The sequence below is a fragment of the Ictalurus furcatus genome, chromosome 18 (assembly GCF_023375685.1).
Source record: "Ictalurus furcatus strain D&B chromosome 18, Billie_1.0, whole genome shotgun sequence".
NCBI lineage: Eukaryota > Metazoa > Chordata > Actinopteri > Siluriformes > Ictaluridae > Ictalurus > Ictalurus furcatus.
This window is the reverse complement of record NC_071272.1, coordinates 5,564,247-5,590,307: the sequence shown is the minus strand read 5'-3', so window position 1 is coordinate 5,590,307 and position 26,061 is coordinate 5,564,247. Positions and strand designations below refer to the sequence as shown.

The following is a 26,061-nucleotide window of genomic DNA, read 5'->3' as shown; positions in this document are numbered from 1 at the left end:
ACTTGATTTAGTAGACTCACCACCGGTGTGTTGCGCTTGCTTGACTCGATGTCCCCAGTAACCAATCACTGATCACCATTATTTGTCCAGTTCTTTTCTTGACTATATTTAAAGGTAATAAAATCATTTTATTCCATCTGTAACTGTTTCTTTCATGTCTATTTCTTGACTACTCACTACCACTGCTTCTTTCTGTCTGCATTCTTGACAGAAATTATGGTATTTTGTAATTATGTAAACAGCTGCTTTGACCGTTTTGCGAATATGTTTGTAATCTATTAGTTTTAATTCTCATACAAATCCCATTCTATTTTATTCAAGTGTCTTCAGAAAATCTTTTTCCTGAAAGACGTTTTGATAATCAAATCATGACAGTTCGACGAATATGCTAATTACTCTGTGACATCATCTGGAGACTTTTTGAGCATGCATTGGCTACTTTACCCTCAAACAAACTGGCAACATTGCTGTCTTTTTACTAAGTATTATTTGCATGCACTGAGTGGGATATTGATAAATCTTGCTGTGTATATATATATATATATTATTTTCATTCCTGCCATATGTCTGCTGGGTCTAATCAGAGGCAGACGATGGAAAAATTTCCTGCATATGTGCTTGCAAAGTGAACGAGGGGCAGGGAGGGAATGAATTGGGTTGGGGTTTATTATTATTTTTTTTTAATTATTTTGCCAACAGGCTTCCTGAAGCTTAGCGCTCGATGTCACCGTGTCTGTCACCTCCATCTGTGCTAGTCTACAGTATGTAGCTGTGTAGTACTGTAGTTTTTTTCCTTTCTATCCTTGGAGTCTCTAGTTTTTAGGAAAGACACACTTTGGCAAACTGAATGTTTTTGGAGTGCATTTGATGCTTGTGTTCGATTCTCCTGTCTTTCCCCATTCATTAATCAAGCAGCGATAGACAGTTGAATTCCCATCCAGGAGCAGCCCTGCCAGTTTGAATGTTTTCTATTCCTCAGCCTGTAATCAAATTGTACTGGCCCCTAGTGTGCAACATTGACAGCAAGGTAATACAGCGGTGTCCATTTCCGCTTTATGAAGGAAAAATAACACAGCGCATTCAGTATCACAGCGTGATTGACTGCATGTGGTGGACATGTAGCAATGTTGAAATTTCATATGATATTAACTACCTTAGATGGCTCATTCTCATTAATATAGATGAGTGTTTTGGTGAAAATTGTTTTACCACAGCACAAAGTTTTTCTGATTTCAGGTGCTGAAAATAATGAGATCAGTATATTATCTCACAAATTAAACACTCCAGCTTTAAAACTAAATCTTTACAGGATACTCTGGAACTATTAGCGGCAAAAACCTGTATGCTTAGTTGGCTAGCTAGCTTATAAAGTTAAAGTTAGTGACCAAAATCTTGATTGTCATGGCATTTTTTTTTTTAACATTTAGCTGCTGTTAAATAAATCTGTGAGAAAATAACAATACAAATCGCAAATTATACTGAAATCCTACTCCCCGTGTCTGTGACAAATACGAGATAGTTATAAGCAGTGAACTAGCTTGCTAGCTTTTTTTTCTCTCCATTTGGTTTTCATTTTCCATTTTAGCTCAGTATATTATCTCACAAATTAACCACTACTGCTTTTAAGCTATCACATAAATTATTAGAGGACACTCATAAACTATTAGCCGCTGAGCCTGTGTGCTAAGCTGGCTAGCTAGCTTATAGGCTTAACTTAGCTAATGTTAGTGACCCAAATCTTGATTGTTTTCAACGAACCAGCTACTGTCAAAAGAATCTATGAAAATTGAGACTGATAGTGAAATCTCACTTGTGTTTATCTGTGACAAATACAAGCTAGTTATTAGCACTTAACTAGCTTGGGTGTTTGCTATTGCATATTAATATGTGTGTGTGTGTCTATATATATATATATATATATATAACACACACACACACACACACACACACACACACACACACATATATATATATATATATATATATATATATATATATATATATATAAAACATATATATATAAAATATAACTTTTTTAAACAATTTATTATTGTAAATACATGGCTTAACAGTTTCTCAGCACAGAAAAATATATCAGTGGTAATGATGATCTTTCAGTGTCCATATTAATAACATAACATGCTACTACGTATTACTAGATATCATATAACCTCCTAGGCAGAAGTGTGTGGTCCTGGCAGAGATATGCCAAACTCTGTGTGAACATTTGTGACAAGAAAGCAGGGACCAGTGTGTGCTTGCATGTCCGAGTGAGTGAGTGTGTGTGTGTGTGTGTGTGTGTGTGTGTGTGTATGCGACTATGTCCACTAATGCTACAGTTTACACTGGAGAGCTAAAACCAATGTGACAGATTAAGGGCCCTGATTGCAATTATGATAACCCAGATCCATTACAGCCACCATAATGTGATCCGCCGAATTAAGATAAGATGGAAGGATTTGCAAGGAAATATAAGACGACCGGGATAAAGCAGGAACATATATTTTTTTTTCTATGAGAACCAGGTTTTCCTTTTATCAGGATCAATCTCTCTTCACTTTGTTCTTTCTTTTTTCCCCCCCTCCCCACTGAGCCCAGCACTCAGGAGCCTGATTTACAGGCAGTAGATGCGTCCAGCTCCAGTGTTCTTTCTTTCTGCCCACTTTTTTTCCCCTCCTCTCCTGTTTCCTGAATCTCACCTGGGCCTCCATTCATTAAGTTTCAGAGTCACAGCCCCGATGCAGGTCCGTCTCAGTACAAGCGATTGTGTTAATTACACTGGGAAAGGTGAAGACATTTAAATATAGATATTAATATTCAAAAGATGTACAGACATGTATACAAATGAGCTTCATCCACACCTAACATACTATTTTGATATGTAGTTTATTCCATTAGTTAATAACACACAGTTACTGCCTCATAATTTATGCAAAAAAGTCATCTTTTATTTCAGCGTATCTTTGTCTTTATCATTAATCCAAGTTTTCAGCCTGATCCATGCATCAAAGCTTATTTTCCACATAATATTAGTGTTTGTGTTAGAGCCTCTGGTGCTTCTTTTGTGCAAAGTCGTATAGGGTAGTGATTTATGTTTTCCGTATTATTTCATTCATTATTAAACCAGACTACGTAAAAAAATAATATAAAATATCTCTCAGTTTTTTCTAAAAAAGCAGCCCAAGCTTTAAAAAAAAACAAAAAAACTGAGAGCTATTTTTCTCATGATTTTTTTTTTTTTTTTAAACACAAGAAAAACACACAGTATTACAGCAGTGTTACAGCAGGTAGCATTGACACTTTTTGAATTTAAACATAGTCTAAAACTAAAAGCAAAATTTTTAAATATATATTCATTTTGATTTGTCCCGTTTTTGTGTACAATGTAGCCTAGTGCTTGTTTTTCATTTGGTATCCTTGGCATAAGCCTATGTGGAAGTCTGATTTATGAAGAACTTCTTGGTTGAATTTATTGCTCAATCCATGAAAAGGAAATTTGGATGTTCCATGACTCAATTTTTACCTCATCCCAAGTAAACAGTTGGATGAAAACTTCATTATAATCCATAAACAAAGCTCCTTGTAGCTCCTAGAACAAGGATGAGACTGTGTAGATGTTTGCTGTGTAATAGTGTTTTCCCACTTAATGCCTGGGACTTTACTGATAATGTTCAGCATTTGCGTCATTTAAATATACAGCTTTCTGATTTTATTGTATCAGGATGCATATATTCAGATTTGCCACAGGTTGTGAGACAAAGCAAATCATTGTAATTGTGGGAATTTGTGTCTCAGGCACTTGAGTTTTGCTTTTTCTCTCAACTTACATCCTGTTCTTTGTGACTGCTGGTGACTCCCTCATATATATTGCATTCGTTTTATGAAAAATGATGTCCATGGTACAAGTGGCCAACTGCTACTTCATTTCTAAATCACTTAAATTTCTAAATGGTGTTACCACATTTAGGTTTCCATTGAGCACTGACTGACCAGAGACGTCCATTACTGGGCGTTCTGCATGACTTTAATTGGCCCATAAAAAGCCATTGGTCTGCTTTTGGTTGCTTCTGGTCTGCCTTGATTTAGCCTCTAAATTTATGACTTTTTCTGGTTTATATTCAGTTGGACGTCCTGTATATATCTACACTAGTTCTGGGCGATACAACAATGTTAAGCTAAGGTTAGTATTAGGATAATTATGCCACAAGAAACTTGTGAGATATTGCAGGTATTGTCGTAATTTTCTATTAAAATTTTTTTTCTTAAAAACAATTACTAGGTGATTGGAAACAGCTGGTTTGATTGTTAAAATTTGAAAATGAATTATTAATATTTACGTTGTTTTGCCTACTTTACATGTAGCGTAGAAATGTCGTCCACAGCCATTTGTGGCCGTGAGTCAAGGGAGAGAAATTGGCCGTGCTCTCTGGATGGGTGAGATGGTGTACTCATTGTCCCCTGTCAATCACAGCGACATGAGTCAATCATGGGCGTCAAGCATCAAGCTCACGAGGAAGAGGATGGATAGCGCTTTCCTGTAAGTGTGTAATGATGTCCTTTGACGCAATAGTACAGAATTTCGCAGTGTTTTGTGATTATTGCGGCAAAAAATGCTTGATTTTGCTGCAATTTTTTTTTGTTTTTTTGGCCGTTTTTTGTGTGTGTGTGTGGAAAACCACCTGAATTGGCATAATTTTGTAGTGCAGTTTGTTGGTAAATGAGACCTTTTAGCTGTACTCATGTTCGGCGCACGTGAATCGAAGTGCGCTTTGGCTGAAGCACGCTGTGATGATGTCACATGATGTGTCTTGGCCTAGATCTACGGAAAATCTGTGGCAATTTTGAAATCAAGAGTTTTCTCGATTTTGCGTTCATTTCTGTGAAATCGTGAAATCTTGGAGAGACTGCTTTACGTGTCTCGGACGAAGCACATGTTAGCCTTCACCGTCCCTGCTTGGTAGTTGATGTGCGATGGGGAGAATCAGCTTGTGGCTGAGAATTGGGAAGACCAAATTGGGAACAAAACTTTAATTCTGGATCAATAATGTAGGCAGACATTTGTTTTTCACGTCGTTTTGGTCTTTCTGTTCACTCGGCTAAATATCCATCGAGATGCCGTTCTTGTTCCTGGCAGTGGATCAGCTTCTGTTCACACTTATGTATATATGGGAATTATGTCGCAATATTGATCATTTTCCAGGATTTTGACTCGTACTGATGAGGCATGTGTTTGATCAGTGCTTTAGAGGTGCTAATCAGAGCCTCATGCTTAGGGAGGAGAAAAGACACGTTCTTATCAGCTCCCTAGTGTGAGGATCCTGCTTATCATTAAGTGGCTGTTGAGCTGTGAGTGAGAGCCCTTTAAACCTGAGTGCCACTAGTTGCCACTGATGTGTGTGTGTGTTGTATTTCAGTTTGAATTGTTCGAGTAATTTAGGAGCACTTATGGCATCGGATCAGGAGGCGGTTGTGGTTTGGCTGTTGTCCTGCGTGTTTGTCTAGACTACCGGCACAGCCTGCCTTGGGCTGAGGAGCCTTTATGCTTACGATGGCATTTGAAGAACGTTTCTTAGGGTAGAAAAGCCCAGAGGGAGATGAGAAGCAAGCAGGCAGGCACTGGAAATGTGTATGCGTGCGTGTGTGTGTGTATGCGTGTGTGTGTGTATGCGTGTGTGTGTGTGAGAGCAATGCACCGCATTCCGCAGGGCGTACATTCCAACGCCTGAAGAAAACGGCCCTGACAAGTTCAAGTGTCACATTTAGGACGGTTTCTTGTGTTTCAGCCTACGGCGAGGAACAGGAGACAGCCTCGGATTATAGTGTGCGTGTGTGTGTTGTTTCCAGTCTGGCAAAACTTGAATACACTTTTTAAGTGTGTTTAAGAGGTGCGCTATCCAGAGAAGCTTATGGCTCTTGTATTGTCTGGGATACTTTGGGTTAAAGGTTGTGTTTGGGTCACAGCCTGAGGGCGGAGTAGCAACCCTGGCACATTTTACTGTGTGTGTACGCATGTGTGTGTGTGTGTGTATGTGTGTGGGAACCACAGGAATAACCACAGCTCCCACTAAACGTGTTACAATGGAGAAAAACACTCTCTACCTGGGGATTGTGTTTCATTTCATCATGCTACTGTGGAACATTTCAGACAAATCTTCCATTTCTTTTTCCTCCTCTCACTTACTCTAATTTTTTTTTAGTATTGGTATTAGTAATATTATTTGTGCGGGGTTTTCCCCCTTTTAAATCCTTTGTACTTATATAGCTATCAATCTTTCCTATAAGAGACGGTTTTGACATAAAGCAACATAAAAAAAGGACAAGGCTAAAAGGAGAGAGGAAGTCTTGAGAACTGGCACATCTGGAGTGCTTCAGTGAATATTTCGGCAACATCTGGAGAAAGTCCCCCTGAATTTACGGGTCGCTCTTTTGATTTAGCCCCCGTTTTCTTCCCTTCTCTCATTCGTGCAGTCTGCGTTCGGCGGCTTTAAAGTGCGCCGCCATGTAAATAAATGAGAGACTCCCATTACGGCACAGGTCGAGTCGTTCCACATTTTTATTGTGGTCTAAATTGCGCCCATGCGACCAGACCCCCCCCCACCACCACCACCCCCTAATGAAGTGGTTGAACAGAGAGAGAGAGCGAGACAGAGCCGGAACCCAGCTTGCCATAAAATAAAAAAAACCTGCTACGCCTCTTGCTCCATTTAAACACACTAATCCTGACAGAAATCGCTCGCTCTTATTGGAGAGTAAAATTTAATCCTTAACCATGAATCATGATCCTGGAACGAATTGTCCGTGGTCGAGGCGATTAAGAAATATTCTATTGACGTGAGTTTTAGACGTGTGTAGAATCGTCCTCATCTTAAACAAAAAGTTTGGGTTGAAGACCAGACCAGATTTTATGTTGGTGTGTGTGGTCTGGTAGGGCTGTGATCATTTACTTAATGTTCATTTAACTTAAGGAAGGAGTTTCCAGCACTTATTGTAACAGTCAAGTCAGTTTTCTGATCTAGGAAAGAGAACTTCCAGCTTCTCAGTAACATGACAAGATGCGTTTTATTTTATTTATTTATTTATTTATTTTTACCTCAAAAGAGAGAAAAGTAGAGGCAGTTATAGCTGCTGTAACATAAGTAATAACAGGAACTTACTTGGTTTGTGGACTTTCCATAATGTTAAAAGTAACATTAACTGGATAAAAAAAAAGCACAATGCATTGTTCACAATGTGTTATCATTTTTTTTTATGTCATCGTTAGGAAATTTATGACATATAAGAGGAATAAAACACTTTAGGCTTCTTCGCAAGACCTCATTGTTGATTATTTTCCTACAACAGCATGCCCGTTTGTCTTTCGTTCTTACATATTAATTCTTATAGTAATGTTAGTTTTATTAGTTATTTTCTTTCTGCTCGTTCTCAATCAAATCTGCTGGAGAAAATAAACTTTTTTTAACACCTGTTCTCTCTTATAGGATTTCTGTTTTCATTTTTCAATTTCACAGTGCTTTATTGCCAAAAATAAAAATCCGAACTTGCTCACTTTCTTTCTCTCTCTCTCTGCTAGTCTCACTCTACCTCTTAGGTGATTTAAGCTTTTTCCTTAAATGATTATCTGCCAGACTGATACTCTCTCACTCTCTCTCTCTCTCTCTCTCTCTCACTCACTCTCTCTCTCTCTCCCTCTCTCTCTCTCTCTGCCGTGTCTCACTCTCTCTCGGATGCAGGTGGTTGAACGTGTCCCCCTCTGTCTGCGTACTGAGCTATTTTCTGTGTGTTGCTGTGCAGATGGCCTACATCTTTCTGCCTGGCTGCACCTGTAACGAGAGAGAGAGAGTGTGAGAGAGAGAGAGAGAGAGAGAGAGAGAGAGAGAGAGAGAGAGAGATGTGCACATCGTTACTGTGTGTGTGTGGATGGATTGACTCTCCTCATTCCTGCATTATTCACTCCACTACCTCAGCATCCACTCCTTCCTTACACGCTGACTTTACTCTGCTGTTTCGCAAATCAGCTATGTTTCTTGAGGGCTAATTTTGTGCTAAAAACAGAGAACAAAATCACAAGATCTGCACACAAGATGATTAAAAAACAGAACTAAAAAACGACCGTGAACTAAAACACACATTACAAAATTGTGTTTGTAAATTTTGACATTTTTGGAATGTCAAAAATTTGTGGATTTTTATAACAATTATTTTATTATTTATTTTATTTCATTTAGGCTATCTTTTTTTTCCTTTATTTTTCTTTATTACTTTTTTTTTTTTTGTCTTTGGTTTCCAGATTTTTTTTCCACAGAGACTTTTAGTCAAACTCCTGTTAATATAATTCAAATAATAATAAAAGAAATAATGAAATAAATGATTATAATAAGTATGAACTTCCTGGCAAGGCAATAGGTTTGTCAAAAACGACATTTTGTTTGCATTTGTTTAAATAATTCTTAGGGGTGCCAATATATTTTGAGTGACTAGTACAACTAGTATTATATTTATTTATAGTATTATATTTCTTAAGTTGTATTTATTCTGTTTTTGCACAGCTTGTGTTAATTTTAGCACAAGCTACTCCAAACACAATAACTTATAATGATGAACCGAAAACAAGTTTTTAGAATTTTTTTTTTCACACCCTTTATTTAATCGTTTGTAGAAGCCTTACAGGCAGCATATGTCTTAAAACAATATATATAGATCTAACGTATTTCAGAGTCTTAACAGGAATTTATGTTGTATATGTGTGTGTGTGTGTATATATATATATATATAAATATATAATATTTCTCACATAAGCGCTTCATTTCTTCATTATTTATTTTGCATTGAAGTGTGACCTTGCATCAGCCTGTCTGCTTGTTCTCTTGATCCAGATCTGTTTTGCTGCTTTTTTATGCTCAGCTTTTAGTCCGAGCCTCTCTGTACACTGAAATGACATTCTGTCTCTTTTGTTTAGTATCCGTTAGTAATTTTTCCCTTCAAGGCTGATTTTCACGGTTCTTTACGAATCCTTTTGGGGAAAAAAACCCCCAAAAAACGTCCTGTTATGAAATAACTTGCAGTGTAAAAGTGTTCGAAGGCAGCTTACAGAAATGATAATATAATCTTCAACATTACGATAATTCCTTCAACTGTCTTCTTCAATTGCTTGTTTTTAGTGATGTAAATTAATACATTTTTGGTTCTACGCCTTTTTTTTAACGGGCATTGCCTGTGTTGGGTCGTCACTTTGCATTAAACATCCATCGTACTCAACTTTTTACCCAGAGCACATTGGCATTTTCCTTCAATTTCCACATCTTGCTCTTTTTAGCATTAAGCAGGGACTTCTGCTTCATTTATTACAGATTTAATTCCTTAACCAAATACGTAATGCACTACTGCATTTGGCTTTTACTCAGCTTCCATTTTAGATTCAGGCTGCAGCCTGATTTATTTATTTATTTATTTTTGCTCTTGAAATACAGTGTTGCTTTTGTGTGGCACAGCTGTGTCCCAAATAGCTGCAGGTCTTTATCTATAGTCTCTTATTCGCTCTGTACGAAGCACATCATCGACTCGGTTACACCCTCCCTCCGCCGAGCTGGTCAGAAAGCCAGAGATAAAGCTGTAGTCAACATTTGTTTTGTAAATGACCACATGGTGCGGCAGCGTAATCCCTCCTGCATCGGGCCGTTCATGTGACTCGACCTAGTTTTTCTTTTTTACTCACTCTTTCCATCCTGACTGTATGAGTCCTGCCTGAATGAAGTGTACATTTCTACATTTAGCACTTTAAGGGAATATGTTCGTCTAAAGTAACTTACAGCAGATGCAGGAGTGTTTCAGGCGACTACGGGTTAAGAATTCCTGCTCGAACACATTAAAAACGTTGTTTTTTTTTTCTTTTATGGACGTCCTAAACGTAAACTCACAATCTTTTGTTCTTAACCTGAACCAGTGAGCCTCCGTTGCGCCAACACCCTCCATTGTTTTAAATGTAATGTCTACTCTAATAATGCTTCGTCAAGATGTTGCTCAGACAGCGTTTCGATTCAGATAAGCTATAATGGACATAATGGAATTTGTGCTAGATGTCTGACAACTAAAAATATTGCAGCAATGCTGTATGAACGTGTGCAAACATTACGCAGTCCCTCCCGGATTTTGCGATCGCAGAAATTAACGCAAAACTCAAGCAAACTCGACGATATTCAGAGGCGTTTGCAATTTTTCAAAATTACCACTAATTTTCCGCGGATTTCGGACGAAACGCGTCATGCGACGTTATCGCAACATGTATTCAGTCAAAGCCCTCTTCGATTCACGTGGCAAACCTGAGTACAATTTGTGATTTCGCCAATTCATAAAAACTCCGCAAATTGCATTGCAAATTTTGAAAGAAAGAAAAAAAACCGCAGCAAAATCAAGCATTTTTTGCCACAACAATCACTAAAAATAACCTGAAAGCGAAATCTTGTATGGACTGATTACGTAAACAACATTCTTAAAAGCAAAAGTTGCTACAACCCTAATGTTTAGTATACGTTCTGCTGACATGATATTATTAGCTAGGAGCTTGTGTTTGTTCTAGTCCTGAGACTTGTGGGACGTCTGTGAGACAAGTTAGTTCCTGTTATCACTTATATTATAGCAGATATTAATACCTATTTAAAAAATGCTGCTTGTCTTGTTTCTGAGAAACCACAAAGCACAAGACCTGAAGACTTTCCCATGGCGGAAAGCTTGAAGCTTTCTTGAAGATCTTTACTTGAAACAGCTGACTGTTACGAAGCGTTAACACTGGAGACTCCTTCCAAAAAACGCTTAATAAACATCTCACAGACAACTTCACCAAATCTACAAATACACGCATCTTATAGTCGTGCTAGTACAGAAAATTCATCAGCACATTCTGACCAACCAGTGCTTTGGTACAAAATTCTTTCAATCAATTTTCATTCAAGTTTCATACCATACACCGCATACAGACTCATTTTAACCCATGTCCGTATATTTATAGGGTCTAAATTTCCTACAATTCTGCCGGGTTAACAGTGCTGGCTAATATCAATGGAGTTTCTTGACAACGGCTTTAATGAATTAGTCCTGAGTTGCTTTTATTGTTCATGTCGCTCTGAGGACTGGCTTTGGTAATTAACTTCAGCAAAAATGTTTCGACTCGACTGTTTACACAGCAAATAAATCTCATACTGGCTGTAATTTATCCTCATTCTTGCATTCACTTGGTTTTACTTTCATTTAGTCAAAAGACTGCATACACACGCACACACATGACTTTGTTCTCGTATTTGTTCTCGTGCTTGTCTAGAACATCAGCAGGAAAAAGTCAACCAGAAACGCTAGTAAAAATGTCATGGTTAATGTGCTGAAATTCACATCAAAGGTCGGACGCATCGAGGCAGTTTGGAAATTTAGAATAATGCAAATTAGAGCGTCTGAATGGACTCTTTAAATAACCCAGCACCAATTTTCAGCTCCCCACCGCTAAAGCCTTTTACTGGCTTTTCTTTTAAAAACAGAATAATTTACTCTTTTTATTTCCTGTTCACACATTATTGTTCATTGGTTCACATTATTGGAGATTTTTTTTTTTTTATAGAAACAAAGGAAGTTTCCGCATGTTTAATTTGATTTGGAGCCAAGGTCACATCCTCTACGCAAATGGTTGCAGATTTCCACAATTTTCCATTAACGCACGCTTCCATTTAAACTTCACCCTGTCTCTGCTGATATTCAATAATAGATTTGGTGTAGTGGAAGATCTGACTCTTGGAAATGTGTTTCAGGGATTTGAAGGGGTTTTTTTTTATATTGTGCTTCCTATCCAGACTGCACAGCAAGTCCAGAACGTCACTGATTACAAGTTTCAGATGTGCCTTTATTCATTGAGTGCCTGTCTGCTGTTGATTATGCATGTGGTTTTTTTGGGGGGGAAAAACTGGTCTGAAAAGGAAAGGCTGATATATAATCCAAATTCAGGCTGTCTCTGATTTCTGCACACCTGCCTGTCTCGTGTTTTTCTCTCTCTCTATCTTTCTTGAAATTAATGAAAATGTTTGTCATGTGATAGACAAACTACATATTCGTCCATCTTGAAGGATTTAAAGGAAAACCTAGTGGACTGGACACTGGAGACTCATTTAAAAAAAATTGTCAAATTCGCCGTATCTGTGATAATGTATAAAGTAACGAGAATATTAATTTAAACCTTACAGTTTGTATTGAATAAACCGAAGAAGATTTGATAAACAGTAATGTTTCAAATTTGGTGTTTTCCATGGTAATATATTGTTGTTGATATTTTGTGCTCAATATAGAATTTACATTTTTTTTTTAAATGTAATAATCGACAACATAATTTCTCTTTAGAAAGTACTACACTATAAATTAGGGCCAATACAAAACTTCCTGACACTCCAGATGAAAAAAAAAGTCTATAATTATGTTGACTCTTCTCACTTTAGACATAGTAGAAAGTATGCATAACTTAAAATGAACCGCGATTGTGAAAATTAAATGTGAAAATAAAATGCACCACTAATTTCATACATTTATTCCGACCCCTTTTTATACATTGACGGGCAAGGAACGTTAGCTGAAATGTTTAGGAGTTGTATGTGTAGATCTGGCAACTTTCGACTGTGAACCATCCTTCAATGAAAAATTCGTATAGTTTTTAAATAGTGAAATTCAGCTCTTTGGTTTTTTTTTTTTTTTTTTTTAGCCATTTGGCATTTGGTTTAGGATCAGGTAATAATCTCACACTCTGGTTATGAAGCAGGCAGAGAGAGAGAGAGAGCGAGAGAGAGAGGGAGTTCAGCATTTTATGCATTCGAATTGCTAGATCAAATAATCCAAACACAGCTTTTATCATCCACAAGCGAGTGTGTTTTGCGTGCACGCTTGTGCCTCATTAGGAAAGGGAATATGCCTGCTGGTTGCACGGCAGTGCAGAGGTGTGCAGTGGTGATGAATGGAGGCGAAGGTATTAAGCTAATGGGGACAGGAGGGAGATATGATGATGCTAATGAGTGTGTCTGAGCTGCACAGTCTGCCACGCCGCCATGGGAATCTGGGTCATATACTGAGGAGGACATTGTTCACTGATGAGAGAAGAAGCACGTGCAACAGAGCTCTATTTCTGTGTGGAGGTGTATGTATATATATGTATGTATATGTATGTGTGTGTAATTCTTTACAGAAGGAGCTAAGACACACTCATTCACATCACATCATGGTGTGTTTGAATCAGGACGTGCGTGGTTGGAGCTGGGGTTAATGTTCAGTTTTAATAAATGGAGGGGGAGGAAGCATTAAGATCAGGTCATTTCAGACACTAACAGGAAGTGCGGCTACAGAGTACATATCATTTGGTCTCCGTCTCCACCTACACTTCAGTCTTCCTGTCATATAACTGCTCTTCTCTGAGCAACCGTTCTGCTTATATAAGAACGAATACACTCGATATTGTATATAGTGCACAGTAAGAAATATAGTCAAAAGGGCATGCAAACATTGGTTATTTTCAAAAAACAGTATCGCTTACATTATAGCCGCTTTAAGTGGTCTTTTGTTCACCAAGACAACAAAAACTGCAGCTTGTCATGTTACTGAGAAACCGTAAAGTACTCCAGAGAATTTAGAGTTACGGCTTCCAAAATTGTTCATTCACAGAAAACTTCACCATTTTTCAATGAGTATATGATTTTAAAATTCTTTCCAATTTTATGTGGAGCGTCCACCATAAACGTCCCTGCGTAAGTTGTTACAATACAGGGTGTCCCAAAAGTCTCCATACATAGGGGACTATGTACGCCAGCACCGCATCGGTTGTGTCTTCGTCAGTGGACGTCGGTGGACGTCCGCTTCTCGGATGGTCTGCGACACTTCCAGTCTTTTTCAATCCGTTAATAAGTTTGGCAACAGTGTGGTGTGTGATGTGCGCGCCATGTTTAACGTTCAAGGCCGTCACAACCTTGCGACCGCCATGAGAATGTATTGAGAATTTCAGTTCTTCTTGTGTCAAAGGGGTTCTTAAAGGCTATCTGGGGGAAAAAAAATCTAATATATTTTTAATACATTTGCTAAAAAGTGCTAATTTCCCCTATGTATGGAGACTTTTGGGACCCCCTGTAGAACCGATAACATATTAATATTATATTAATATTAAATATTAATATAAACATAAGATATGAATTACACCCGGAACTACGGTCAGAGTCTCTGTTGTAGGATTGCAGCATTGTGGTATATCAATAGCAAAACTATCAAAGTTGATATCAGTTCAAATGTTTGCTTCGCTCTTTCTTAAAATGGTAGGTTTTTGGTAGGCAGGTTTATTTTGTTGTTGTTTTTTTTTTTGCAAAATAAGGGTATCTAGAATGCATTGGGGGTACAAACTTATGCACCCAACATTACACAGAGATCTACTGACTAAATGGTGAACGTTGATATTTTAGCTTCAGGACATGAAGCAGATTTCGATCATATGATCTGTGGCAGACGGGGACGTGAAGACGTGAAGAATGAGAGATTTGAAACTTAATTTGCATCAAAGGGTTCTTTTTCTTTCCTGCGTATATTCAATCAATCGGTGAGACCAATCACACAAATTCGATTTCGCCAATCGCCCGAGGAACTTTCTGAATCCCTGAGCAGAATGAGAGAAGCTCTTGTTTAACCCCACGAGCCCTGGAGCGACGTCTGACGCGCACAAGCCGTTTTTCTAAAATCTGCCTCTTAACCTCGTTACTGCTGGCCTCTATTTCCTTCCTGGCCCCTCCTCTGTGTCTGAGTCTTGGCAATTTTTTGGTCTCTTCTTGTGAGAAAAAAACAAAACGGATGGCCAGGTCTGCACAGACCTCCATGAGTGGTTGGCGTTTCTGATCTAGCACATATACGAGGCACGGATTAGGCAGATGTATTATTATCTCAGTCAGAACAGGGTCTGAAGGTCTCCCTGTGGTGTAAGGACGGAAAATACAAGACAGAAAATACAGCAGCTCCACATTGCTCAGCTGCCAGTCAGTGTGAACTATGGTTGTAAGTGCCTGGCAGGCAGTAAACACAGTGGTATAGCATTAATATTTTAGCAGTGCATGGGTACCTTCTCTTTTAATGCACATAAACCAAAGCTGGCTGTGTTTATTATTAATTAATTCTTTACAAAACACAAAAAAAGAGCTTCTCATTGCAAGGTCTGCATGTAACATTAATGTTTATGGTTATGCGCAACATTGAGTTTTAAAGTTTTATTTTTTATTTTAGAATTTTTCAGCTTAACCCTTAAAAAGGTGTTTTAACCCATCTCAGGCAATAATATTGGTATAAAGGTTTCTTTGGCTGCATTTTGCTCTTAAATGAGTAACAGGGTTGAGATTTTAGCATAGAATTAGCAAACATACAAAGTGCCATTCACTAACATTCATGCTAATGGCAATCAAAGTGATCTCATCAGTCAGAGTCGCAATAGAGTGGTGCAGGAATGAGTCCTAAAATCCGGAAACGAGCTTTTTAAGAGTTCCGGTTCCAACCATAACAAAGTCAATGGGGGTTTTTTTAACAGGTTTTTTTGGTTAAATGGCTGAAATAAAGTCTGTGGTGAACACAAGCTCAGGATATTTCCACGTTTTATTCCAGGACACAAAATACATCAGTAATACCCCAGTCGGGACTTTTAAAAGCTTTTACTTGTCTTGATAAAGACGGCTGCTAAACAAGTGGCCAAATGGGACTACAGAGGTTGTCGGAGACATAAAATGTCATCACGCCGAACAGGAAAACTCATCTACTCCAGCATCGTTGTGTTTATACTCACGCTCTTGCAAACTATTCCAAGTCAAACTTTCCAACTTATCAATTTATAGTATTTTAAAATTGTAGTGTTTATTTTTAATAAAGATTGAAAGAGTTTTCAGGAGCGTAGTGGTGGTGACGTTGAAGTCATGCGAAGTCATGTGGTGTAGTTCGTTTATAGACTAACTATTTAGGCTTCAAAGGTTTAGGGTATTTAGGCTTCAAAATTCAAAAAAAGTTGTGTTCATTTGTGAAGATTATCTTGATGAATTAAACGTGTAAGAATTATAACCTTTTGTTGGACACAGAGCCTATTTTCTGCAATGATCCAAAAACCAGTAGAAAACTCCCATTGGCTTTTTATCGAGGGAACCAGGGTGACTCTAACTTCCGGTTTGGCCCAACAAAAATACGTCATCCCTGCAGCACTCCATGCCATTGAAAATAAACAGGGAAAAAAAGAAAGAGAGAATGTAATTTTCTTCTTCCCATGATCTTCAGAAAATTGACTGTTGAACATGTGACTTGTGGAATATTCCAAATATTTCATAGGGGGGAATGTGTACAGGTAACCGGGTTGAGTGAATGAACTAAAATGTCAATTTTTCATAAACTATAATAGGAAGTCGTGGAAAAAGGATGTTTCGGGTGTGAGTCACACGTTAAAGCAAAAAAAAAAACAACCCAAAAATTTGTTTGTACAATTTGCAGGTGTAGTGGACTGGACAAGCAAAAATAGTGTTTTCTTATAACGTTGTTAATCTGAAACATGCACGTAGGTTGCTGTGTGGTTAAAAATATCGATGTTCTTGACGTTTGAAATGCCCCACCTGGGCAACTGCCAGTTTTCTTCGCCACATGTAATATAGAAAGTGAGTTGTAAATAAAACGACTCGTGTTGGCAACCACAAGGATGGCCGTTAGTGGCACAGCCCACTCACGCCCATGCACAGACCTCAAATCTCTCCTTGAACGGATTTCGTTTGAAACCGTGCATCGGATCAGCTTGTTTAATCAAAAAAGCGTTGGGTTTTTTTTTTCTTGGTTTTTTTTTCGTTTTTTTTTTTTTCTTTTCTTGACAAAACACGCACACACCGAAGTGAAAAGTTCGTCTACACAGGAAACCTTGTCGTCACCTGTCTGTAGACGGGTTTAGCAGTCTGGCTTTGTAGCCTATTGTAGCTCACAGGTGCTGATGTTAAACACAGCTGTATGGCAGCGTGTACCATGTGGCTCAGGTTTTAGTGTACAGAGGAAACTGAGACAGGAAGTGCCATCAGTGGGTGTTGCTGCCTCAATGTTCTGCTGTTTTTTAGTATATTTAGGTATATAATGAGATCTGTAAGGGGAGATTGTTGTAATAGAGATGATGGTATGTCTGCTTAGTGCCATAACCCTTTGATCAGCATTGAGATAAAGCTTATTTTAAGGAAACACTGAGTTTTGATAATGTGTTGTTGTATCATTGAGTGAATAACTGCAGTGGTGACTCACTGGTTAAAGACTTTGGGTTACTGATCAGAAGGTCAGGAGTTCAAGCCCCAGCATTGCCAAGCTACCACTGTTGGGCCCCTGGGCAAGGCCCTTAACCCTCAGTTGTATAAGGAGATAAATGTAAGTCGCTCTGGATAAGGGCGTCCGCCAAATGCTGTAAAAGTTTCAGCAGTTTTGCTTAGATTTATGCTTTTCAGTGGAACTGAATTACCATTGTTTATGTATGTATTAAATGAGAGTCTTATTGCTATGTCAGCTTTTCAGCTCTGAAACTCATCTACATCTTAAAAAAAAAAAAAAAGACAGGTTTAATATAGCTGAAATGCCAAAACAAAGCAGAATGTGTATGTTAAAAAAAAAATACTATTATATATTATTGCAGACCTCTTCTTATTATTATTTCTCAAAAATGAATCTGTGAACGAAGCGCAGTTATATTGGCTGATTTTATTAAGATGCACCTAGTGTTATCTTTGAAGTATATTACATCCCATAATGCATAGTTCACACTAATACGGTGAATATATATGATATATATGTGGCATTATGCAGGACATCATGACTTCAGTATGCAGTGAAACACTGTAATCCTAGGTGCACGGTGTGGGGTCTATCATTAAAGCAGGACCGCTCGTCGTGATGTGTTTTGATTGGCTGGATGGGAACACCTGTGGATCTCAGCAGTCGGTCCTGTTTAAGGTTGAATTTCGGTATGGTCTATGCCTGGTTCTACCCCCTCTAGATAGCTCTCTGATTAAAGAGACAGCGACTGAGATAATCAGAACGCTCAAATGAGTGAAACATTTCTTTTTCAAAGAATTTCCTCATGTCATATGCTTTCCTTTTCTTCATAATTTTATCTTGAGTATTCGGTGATGTCTTCCTTAAGGAAAAGAAAAAACCTTCACATGAAAAACCTTCACATTATTTTGAAGTATTAAGACGTCATTTTCAGAAACGTAATTTGAATAATGGTGTTATTTATTTATTTATTTATTTATTTATTTATTTATTTGCTCCAAAGAGCATAAATGGGTTGGGACACATTTAATACCTGCCATTCAGTGGTAGTAATTTACACATCGAATTGTTTCAAGCTGCCGTAATTCACCTTGGGGTGAACAAGACATTTTGCATTTTAGGTAGCAAAATGCATGCTAATTTAAGTACACATTCTAAATGGACGATACTTGCTATTTTGCACGTGTGAAAGCTGCAATCCGTAATGAATCAGCGTCAGTGTTATGAAGTTTCCATATTTGTTACATACATAAACCTTTACTATATCAGGACTTGAGTCGAACGGTATTATGCCATGTCCTTTACGTTAAAAGAAAATAGAGAGAAAGGAGAATATGCTTGCATTTTCATTTGAGTGGCTTTTACACAAATGGGGATGAAGAGCGCCTACTTTTTAAAGCATCTGAAGATTGCAGACAACAGTTTGCTGATGAAGCCCACACAGAGACAAGAGGCTTGACATTTTCTTCATGCTGATTGGTAGCATCAAACCAGAGATAGTACTCAAGCAGTGAATCAGGACAGAGAGCATTGAATTCCCACAGCCAGGGAAGCTTGTGCCCAATGGGGATTATTCAGGAGACTCAACAATGTCGGTACTGTCATCTCTGATGGGCTTTGATTAAGTCTTGGGAGAGGTCGAGGCTGTTCAGTGTACAATAACTGTCAGCGCTGTAATTGAATTTAATGAGACACTGCTCCCTCTGATTACTTCTTTAAGTGAAAGGCAACCATCTGAGCTTCGGGTAGAGTGCCAGAGCTGAATCCACTCGCAGCTTACGAGAAGAAACAGCCGCCGCGCTATAACTAAATCGGGTCTGGAACGTAGTACAGGGAGAGGGGAGGTGCTCTGAAAGACTCATTGGTTAGTCAGCACTCCCTTCGACTGCTCCATTAGAAAGAGACTTCATGTTTCGCTCTCCTTTCAGCATTTAGGGATGAGAAGACGTTAATAATGAACAGACTCAAGGCTCCTCAAGGACACAAAAGATGGTAATATGACTCATGAGGCTTGAAGCTGTTTTTCATGGCCAGAGTAACTTCCCTAGAATACACAAAGTTAAACTATTAAAAAAGCTATGCATGGTAATGTTTTATTTTTAATGTCTGAGTATTAAAGGGACCCTGATGAGGCCCTGCACGACGCATTTAACATTCAGTTTACATGGACAGCAATAATCCAATGATACCATAACAAAGACGAACTGTGTGTCGATACGTGAAATTCTGGAGGGAACGTCGGACGGTGTGGTGTGGGGACGTAATGACGTGTACCATTAATCGCTCTATGTTCTATAACATGCAAAACAGCAACATGAAAGGAATATTCTAAAAGCGACTCATGTAAACACCTTAATCACGATATCGTCTTACTCAGAATAAGGTCAATAATTAGATTACTGCTGTCCATGTAAACGTAGTCACTGTAGAATATCTGTGAAGCAAGTTAGTTCCCGTTATTTCTTTCACCAGCCTCTTTTTTTTAGCTGACACTGGACATGCCTTTTCCATCCATCCGTCTATTTTTCATATCGCTTATCCTACACAGGGTCACAGGGGAGCCTGGAGCCTATTCCAGGGAACTCGGGGCACGAGGCAGGGGATGGGGGGCAAGCCCATGGCAGGGCACAATCGCACACACATTCACACACCCATTCACACACAATTTGGAAATGCCAATCAAGCCTACAACTGCGGGAGGAAACTGGAGTACCCGGAGGAAACCCCCCGAAGAATGGGGAAAACATGTAAACTCCATGCACACAGGGCAGCGGCGGGATTTGAACCTCCAACCGCGGAGGTGATGTGGTTACATGTGAGTACGAAGAAAATTTGCATTCAAATTTTGTGTGGAATAAAATGCGAAAGAACAAATGAGCGTTGCGTACAGCGCTCCCTCCCTCTTTCTTTCCTTCCTACCTTTTCCATCATCATCCATCATTTGTGGTGAATGCCACCGTTTAGATCATGTAATTGAGCTGACTTGGCTGTTCTTCTAAAAATCGTTCCTCGTTCAGCGCTGTTGAGCATTCGTTTCTCGGGCAGTCGCTGTCCAGTCACGTTAGCGTTAGCCTGAAAGGAAGGCTTAGCTCACGTACTAATGTTTAGTGACATACCTCAGAGAGACCGAGCATGTGTCTTTCTTTAGTTCAGTTCAGGAAATCGGCTGCTGTGCGATGAAGGAGATTCACTCTATTATGGATTTTGGAATCAAGCTAATAAAGGACTGATGGAAGGTCTAGCCTGTTGACGGCTAACGTCATTCATGTTTCCATCACTGATATACACTGACTGTTTATATATTTTTAATATCATGGTATCATGAAGACTAACCAAGGCATCATATCATGTGCATGGTTGCCTTCTTATTCCTATTTCTTTCCCATGCTTTGAGTTGGGTGGAACTATATTAGTAGTAGGTAACTATATTAGTCACTTTCAAATTTAGGAATCCGAATTAGCATTATGCTACGTCAGCTACTGATTTCTTTATTCACGTTAAGACCACCCGAGCAGCTATAAACGTTTTTAGCGCAAGTAGCTATAAAAAAAAAATCTTTCATTGCACGCAATGTAGCTACTGAAGACAAATGACTGAACATGTAACGTCACTTATCCATTATGCTGTTATTTTGGCACTATTTCGTTTATTTTTGAATAAAATTTTACCACAGCACTGGTAAAATTCTTGATTCTGATTGGTTAGAAGGTGCTGATTAACTTTCTATAACAGCAGTTCTGACGAGAAATGAGTGTTTATAGCTGTAATGCAAGCAATAACAGGAACTAACTTGTTTTGTGGATGTTTCACAGCATTGTACAAGAAATGAAACAGTTTGGCATGTGCATGAAGTTTTATTGGAAAGCTTCAGGGTGGTCACTGATTATTTTCCTATAACAGCACAGCCTTTTGTTGTTGTTTTTTTTTCTCTTAAATATCACCCACCCCAATTCCCTAATCATGTTTGCATCATTTTTGCATGACCATAGCTGATGGAAACATGGGTTCATTTTGGTTTTCTTAATGTGACCATGAGTAGGCTTTAGTCATTTTAGTAATATAATAATACGAGCTTGGTACTGGAACTCCATCAATGGCTATTCTTTAGAAATAGTACAATATAATGTAACTGTAATGAACTATTTATTATTAAAACGACTCTCTGAAACATTTTCAGTATATAAGTTGCTATAAGAGGACATTATTGTGGCAGTCAAGGTAATGTAAAGACCATTTCTCTCGTTCTCCCTGGAACTTTTTCCGAGCTCATCTCCTCCACATTCGCTTGCCGTGTTCCAGACTCGATGTCCGTCTCTGGCATTTGTGTGTTTTTATGATTTTAATGAAAGAGCTGTGGAATGTGTTTGACAGGCTTACCTCCGCTCTCCATCATGCTCTCCTCCACTTTCTTCTCCCAGGCCTCCTACACTTGACCACAGCTTCAGATTCCCAGACGGCTTATCACGAGGAACTAATTCGATATCCCTGCGCCTGTTTTAAATGTCATTGCCTGAGCTCATCTGGAATGACATGATTTTCATGGTAGAAGCGAAAGCGCTTTATTGAGCAGGGACTGAAGCGAGGCTATGCCGCTGCCTTCCATTCTTAGTGTTGGCTCCAATCCTAAAGGTCTATACTAGGAAATGAAGAAGCTAACTTTTTTTTTAATAGCGTCACTGATGCACATAGAGCATGAACTCACTCATCCTCTCCATCAGCTCTGAGTCACGTTGCAGCCTTAACTGGCAAGAGAAAGTAAACTACTGTGAAAGTCCAGACCACAAGCTGTGAGTCTAGGGATTAGACTTTCTATCTGTCTCTTTTTCTGATTCTTTTTCTCAATAAGGTAGCTGGTATCTGTTTATATCCCTGAATCTGTATTGAATAATGAATTCAATCCATATTCTATGAATATGCATAAATCTGAAAATTGGAAATGTTGGATTTGCCACATGGCAACACAAATGGCAACACAAAAAAACAGGCTTTCAGATTGCATTTTCAGGCACTCTGACGATGGGTGCCTCTAGGGTTCTTTGGATCATTATGGGCTCTTGATAGATTCATCTCTTAGGGGAACCCTCTGTTTCAAATGTCGCTTCCTAAAGGGCCTTTTCTTGGAACATTTTCTAATATGGAAACCTATTACAAGGTTCTACATAGAACCTTTAAGAGTTCCCTAAAAGGGACAAACCAAAGAATGCTTATGGATTGTGTATCTACCTTTTATTGGTTTTCTCTAAGGGAACTTTCTTGGGTAATGAGCATACATGGATTTACATAGAACATTAAAGGGTTCTCTGAAAGAGGAAATCTTTTAGGATTGTATATTTGATCTTTATTTTTTCGAATGTCACTTCCTAAAGGGTCTCTTCTTAGAATCCCGTGTAATATAAAAAAGCTGTACAAAGAATCTTTAAGAGTTCCTACAATGGGACAAACCAAAGAACTCTAAACTCTTTAATTCTCTTTAATAACCAAAGCCTTTGTTGTGTAGGTCTACCTGGAACCTTTAAAAGTTCCCCTAGAGGGACAAACCAAAGAATGCATAAAGTTGATCTGTTTATCATTTTCTTCTAACATAGTTTCTAAAAGGGGCTCTACGTTTCGCCGATAGAGAAAGGTTGTTGTAAGGTTTTACATAGAAAATATAAGGGTTCTTATGAAGGGACAAACTGCTAAATCTTTAAGGGTTCTATCATTTAACCATTTTAAGTGTGTACTCTCCTTATTTTAATGTACAGTAGGTAAACCATAACAGCTATACTTTTATTCATCATCAAATTTAGTTTGTAGTAGTAGCATAGTCCTTTAATTTGCATAATGTGCCTGTGTTGTGAGATCATAACCTGATCTTATAAATAAATTGTTAAAGTTTTAGGTTAAAAAAGGTTCCTCATAGGTTCTTTGGATGGTTAATGATTCAAGCGTTCTAAACGGGTTCAACGAAGAACGTTTTCTGTAAGCAAAACGATCTGTTTTCGAGAATCCATGGGTTTTTAATTAAGGGTGTTGGATAAAACTTGAATGAAAAAATATGTCTTGTTGTGATGTATCAAATTTGAACAACCGGCATCAGACGACCAAGATTAGCTCATGTTTGTTTTTTGGGTTTTTTTTTATTTAAGAGTTACTTTAAATCTTGAAGTAACAGTAAATGTATTTATTCTTGTTCTCATTCTAATGGTGTACATGAGTCATATAAATGACATTAGTATGCAGAATGACCTACGACCTCCAAAATGCACAGCTTGGCATCCCTCCCTACCCCCTGCAGCCGTGCTTGTCTCATCTGGCATTTCACCAGCATAGAGTCATGTGCCACCCACTTGTTGAGCGCTAGGAAGGGGCATTGGTTTGAGGCAAGCCTGGGGCATCAGTAGCCTTGAGGGCTTTGGGTCATGTGGTACAGGATGGAACTGAAAATGTTAGGGGGCAAATGGGTCACACTACGCCACTAAAGGTCAGAGACAGAGGCAGGAGGAGTCATGAGATCAGTGCTTTTCATAAAGATCTGGTCTGTGGTTTAAAAAGCAAGCCATTGTGTGAGTTAGCCCGCCTGATTGTTTAGCTCTAGGCCGGGACTTTTGGTTTCTTTAGGCTTCTCTGTAGTGTGACTAAGTTGTATTTAGAAAAAGTAAATAAATACCTACTGTTGTTTCCTCTGCCATTGCCATGAAGGAATGTACGTAAAAGTTCCTAACTCTGGTATAAAAATTATTTCCAAAGCTTTCACTTATAATTCCGTAATCCCAGCTTTAAAGTGATGTTCGTGTGGAACTTGGTGGGAAATTATTTACAGTGATTCCAGTAAAAAAAAAAAAATCACAAAAAGAAGCCTAAATTTGCCTGATTCTGTTATGATGACTGTCTGATTCTGTTATGACTGTCTGGTTCCGTGTGACTCTGTTATAACCATCTGATTCTGTTATGAGTACTGCCTGGTTCTGTTATGAGGACCATCTGATTGTGTTATGACTGTCTGAATCTGTCTGATTCTGTTATGATTCTGTTATTAGGATTGCCTGATTCTGTTATGATTCTGTTATGACCGTCTGAATCTGTCTGATTCTGTTATGAGGACTGCCTGATTCTGTTATGACTGTCTGAATCTGTCCATTTCTGTTATGAGACTGCCTGATTCTGATGAGACCTTCTGATTCTGTTATGACTGTTTGAATCTGTCTGATTCTGTTGAGACTGTCTGATTCTGTTATGAGGACCTCCTGATTCTGTTATGACTGTCTGAATCTGTCTGATTCTGTTGAGACTGTCTGATTCTGTTATGAGGATTGCCTGATTCTGTTACGACTGTCTGATTCTATCTGATTCTGTTATGAGGACCTCCTGATTCTGTTATGATTGTCCGATTCTGTTAAGATTCCGTCTGATTCTGTCTGATTCTGTTATGAGGGCCACCTGATTCTGCTATGACTGTCTGAATCTGCCTGATTCTGTTATGAGACCGTCTGATTCTGTTATGACTGTTTGAATCTGTCTGATTCTGTTGAGACTGTCTGATTTTTGCTATGAGGACCTTCTGATTGTGTTGTGACTTACTGAATCTGTCTGATACTGTTATGACTGTTTGATGCTGATTTTTGCTATGAGGACCTGTCTTATGACTTACTGAATCTGGCTGATTCTGTTATGACGACCATCAGATTCTGTTAAAATGACCTTCTCATTATATTATGACAAGTGTCTGATTCTCTAAACCAAGCACCTGATTCTATTTTGGCAATTGTCTTATTCTGTTATAATGACTTTCTGATTCGGTTTTGACAACCGTCTGATTCTGTATAACGACTTTCTGATACCAAATGAGGACCGTCTGCTTCTATTATAATCACGGCCTGATTCTGTATGACAATTATCTCGTTCTCTGACCATCGACCGTCTAATTCTGTATCACAACCGTCTGTGTGTCCAGGAGTAAACCAGTAATTGTATGTTAACGTGTGAAGTGCAAACTTGTACCACTCACAACACGTGGATGTCCATGGGTCCTTAAAAAGTTTTTATTTGACTAAAAAGTATATCTCAGTAAGTAATAAATGACTGGAAATCGAATTGCTGTCTTTTTTATTTAATTGAAAGGGGCATTCAAAGGTACTAAATCAAATCCGTGGATGCCCTACTTGTATTACAGTTCAGCTGAGCATAATGCAGATTTGATTTAACTTGTACGTGTTTGCTGTTCACGCAGGGTTCCTGAAACCCCAGTGCTCGCTGGCGCCGCCCCCTCAGAGAGGCCGCTCGGGGGAATCCTGCTCCTGTTTCAGCGGCATGTGTCCTCTCCATCAGCGCAGACTCTCCACAGGTAACACAGCCTCGTCACTCGGCAGACGCCAGCACACAAAACCTCCACTGTAGTCCGGCCACGGCTCTGCGCCTTCAAAAAGTCTATTGTGCGCCTATAGTAAAGAGCGCACACACACACGTCCCTGTACACATCCTTGAGTTTTCCATTCGCTGCAAAATGAACTACGATGTGTATGATGCAAAACGTACAGTTATTCCACATAGAGAGCTGTTCACAGAGCAATTATCAGTCCGCCTTTACTTTTCATCACTCGGGCTTAAGAACGGCGGGTTACAGCAACACGAGCATGACTTTGCACGGCAGTCGTGTCCTTGTGGTATGCGGAGAATGACGCATCACATCTCAAAGATACCACTCAGCTCCAGTGCAGCTCATACGTTACTCTGGATTAGTACAATTCACTATGCATTGCATTGCAGTA

At 38.7% G+C, this 26,061-nt stretch overlaps 1 protein-coding gene across 1 annotated transcript in view; it reads left to right on the top strand.

Moving 5' to 3' along the window:
- rxraa (retinoid X receptor, alpha a) overlaps positions 1–26,061 on the top strand; it is a 107,365-nt gene that overhangs the window by 5,241 nt on the left and 76,063 nt on the right. Inside the window, exon 2 of the mRNA XM_053649662.1 lies at positions 25,524–25,637. Coding sequence (XP_053505637.1) covers positions 25,524–25,637 — 114 coding nt within the window. The remainder of the gene's footprint in view (positions 1–25,523; positions 25,638–26,061) is intronic.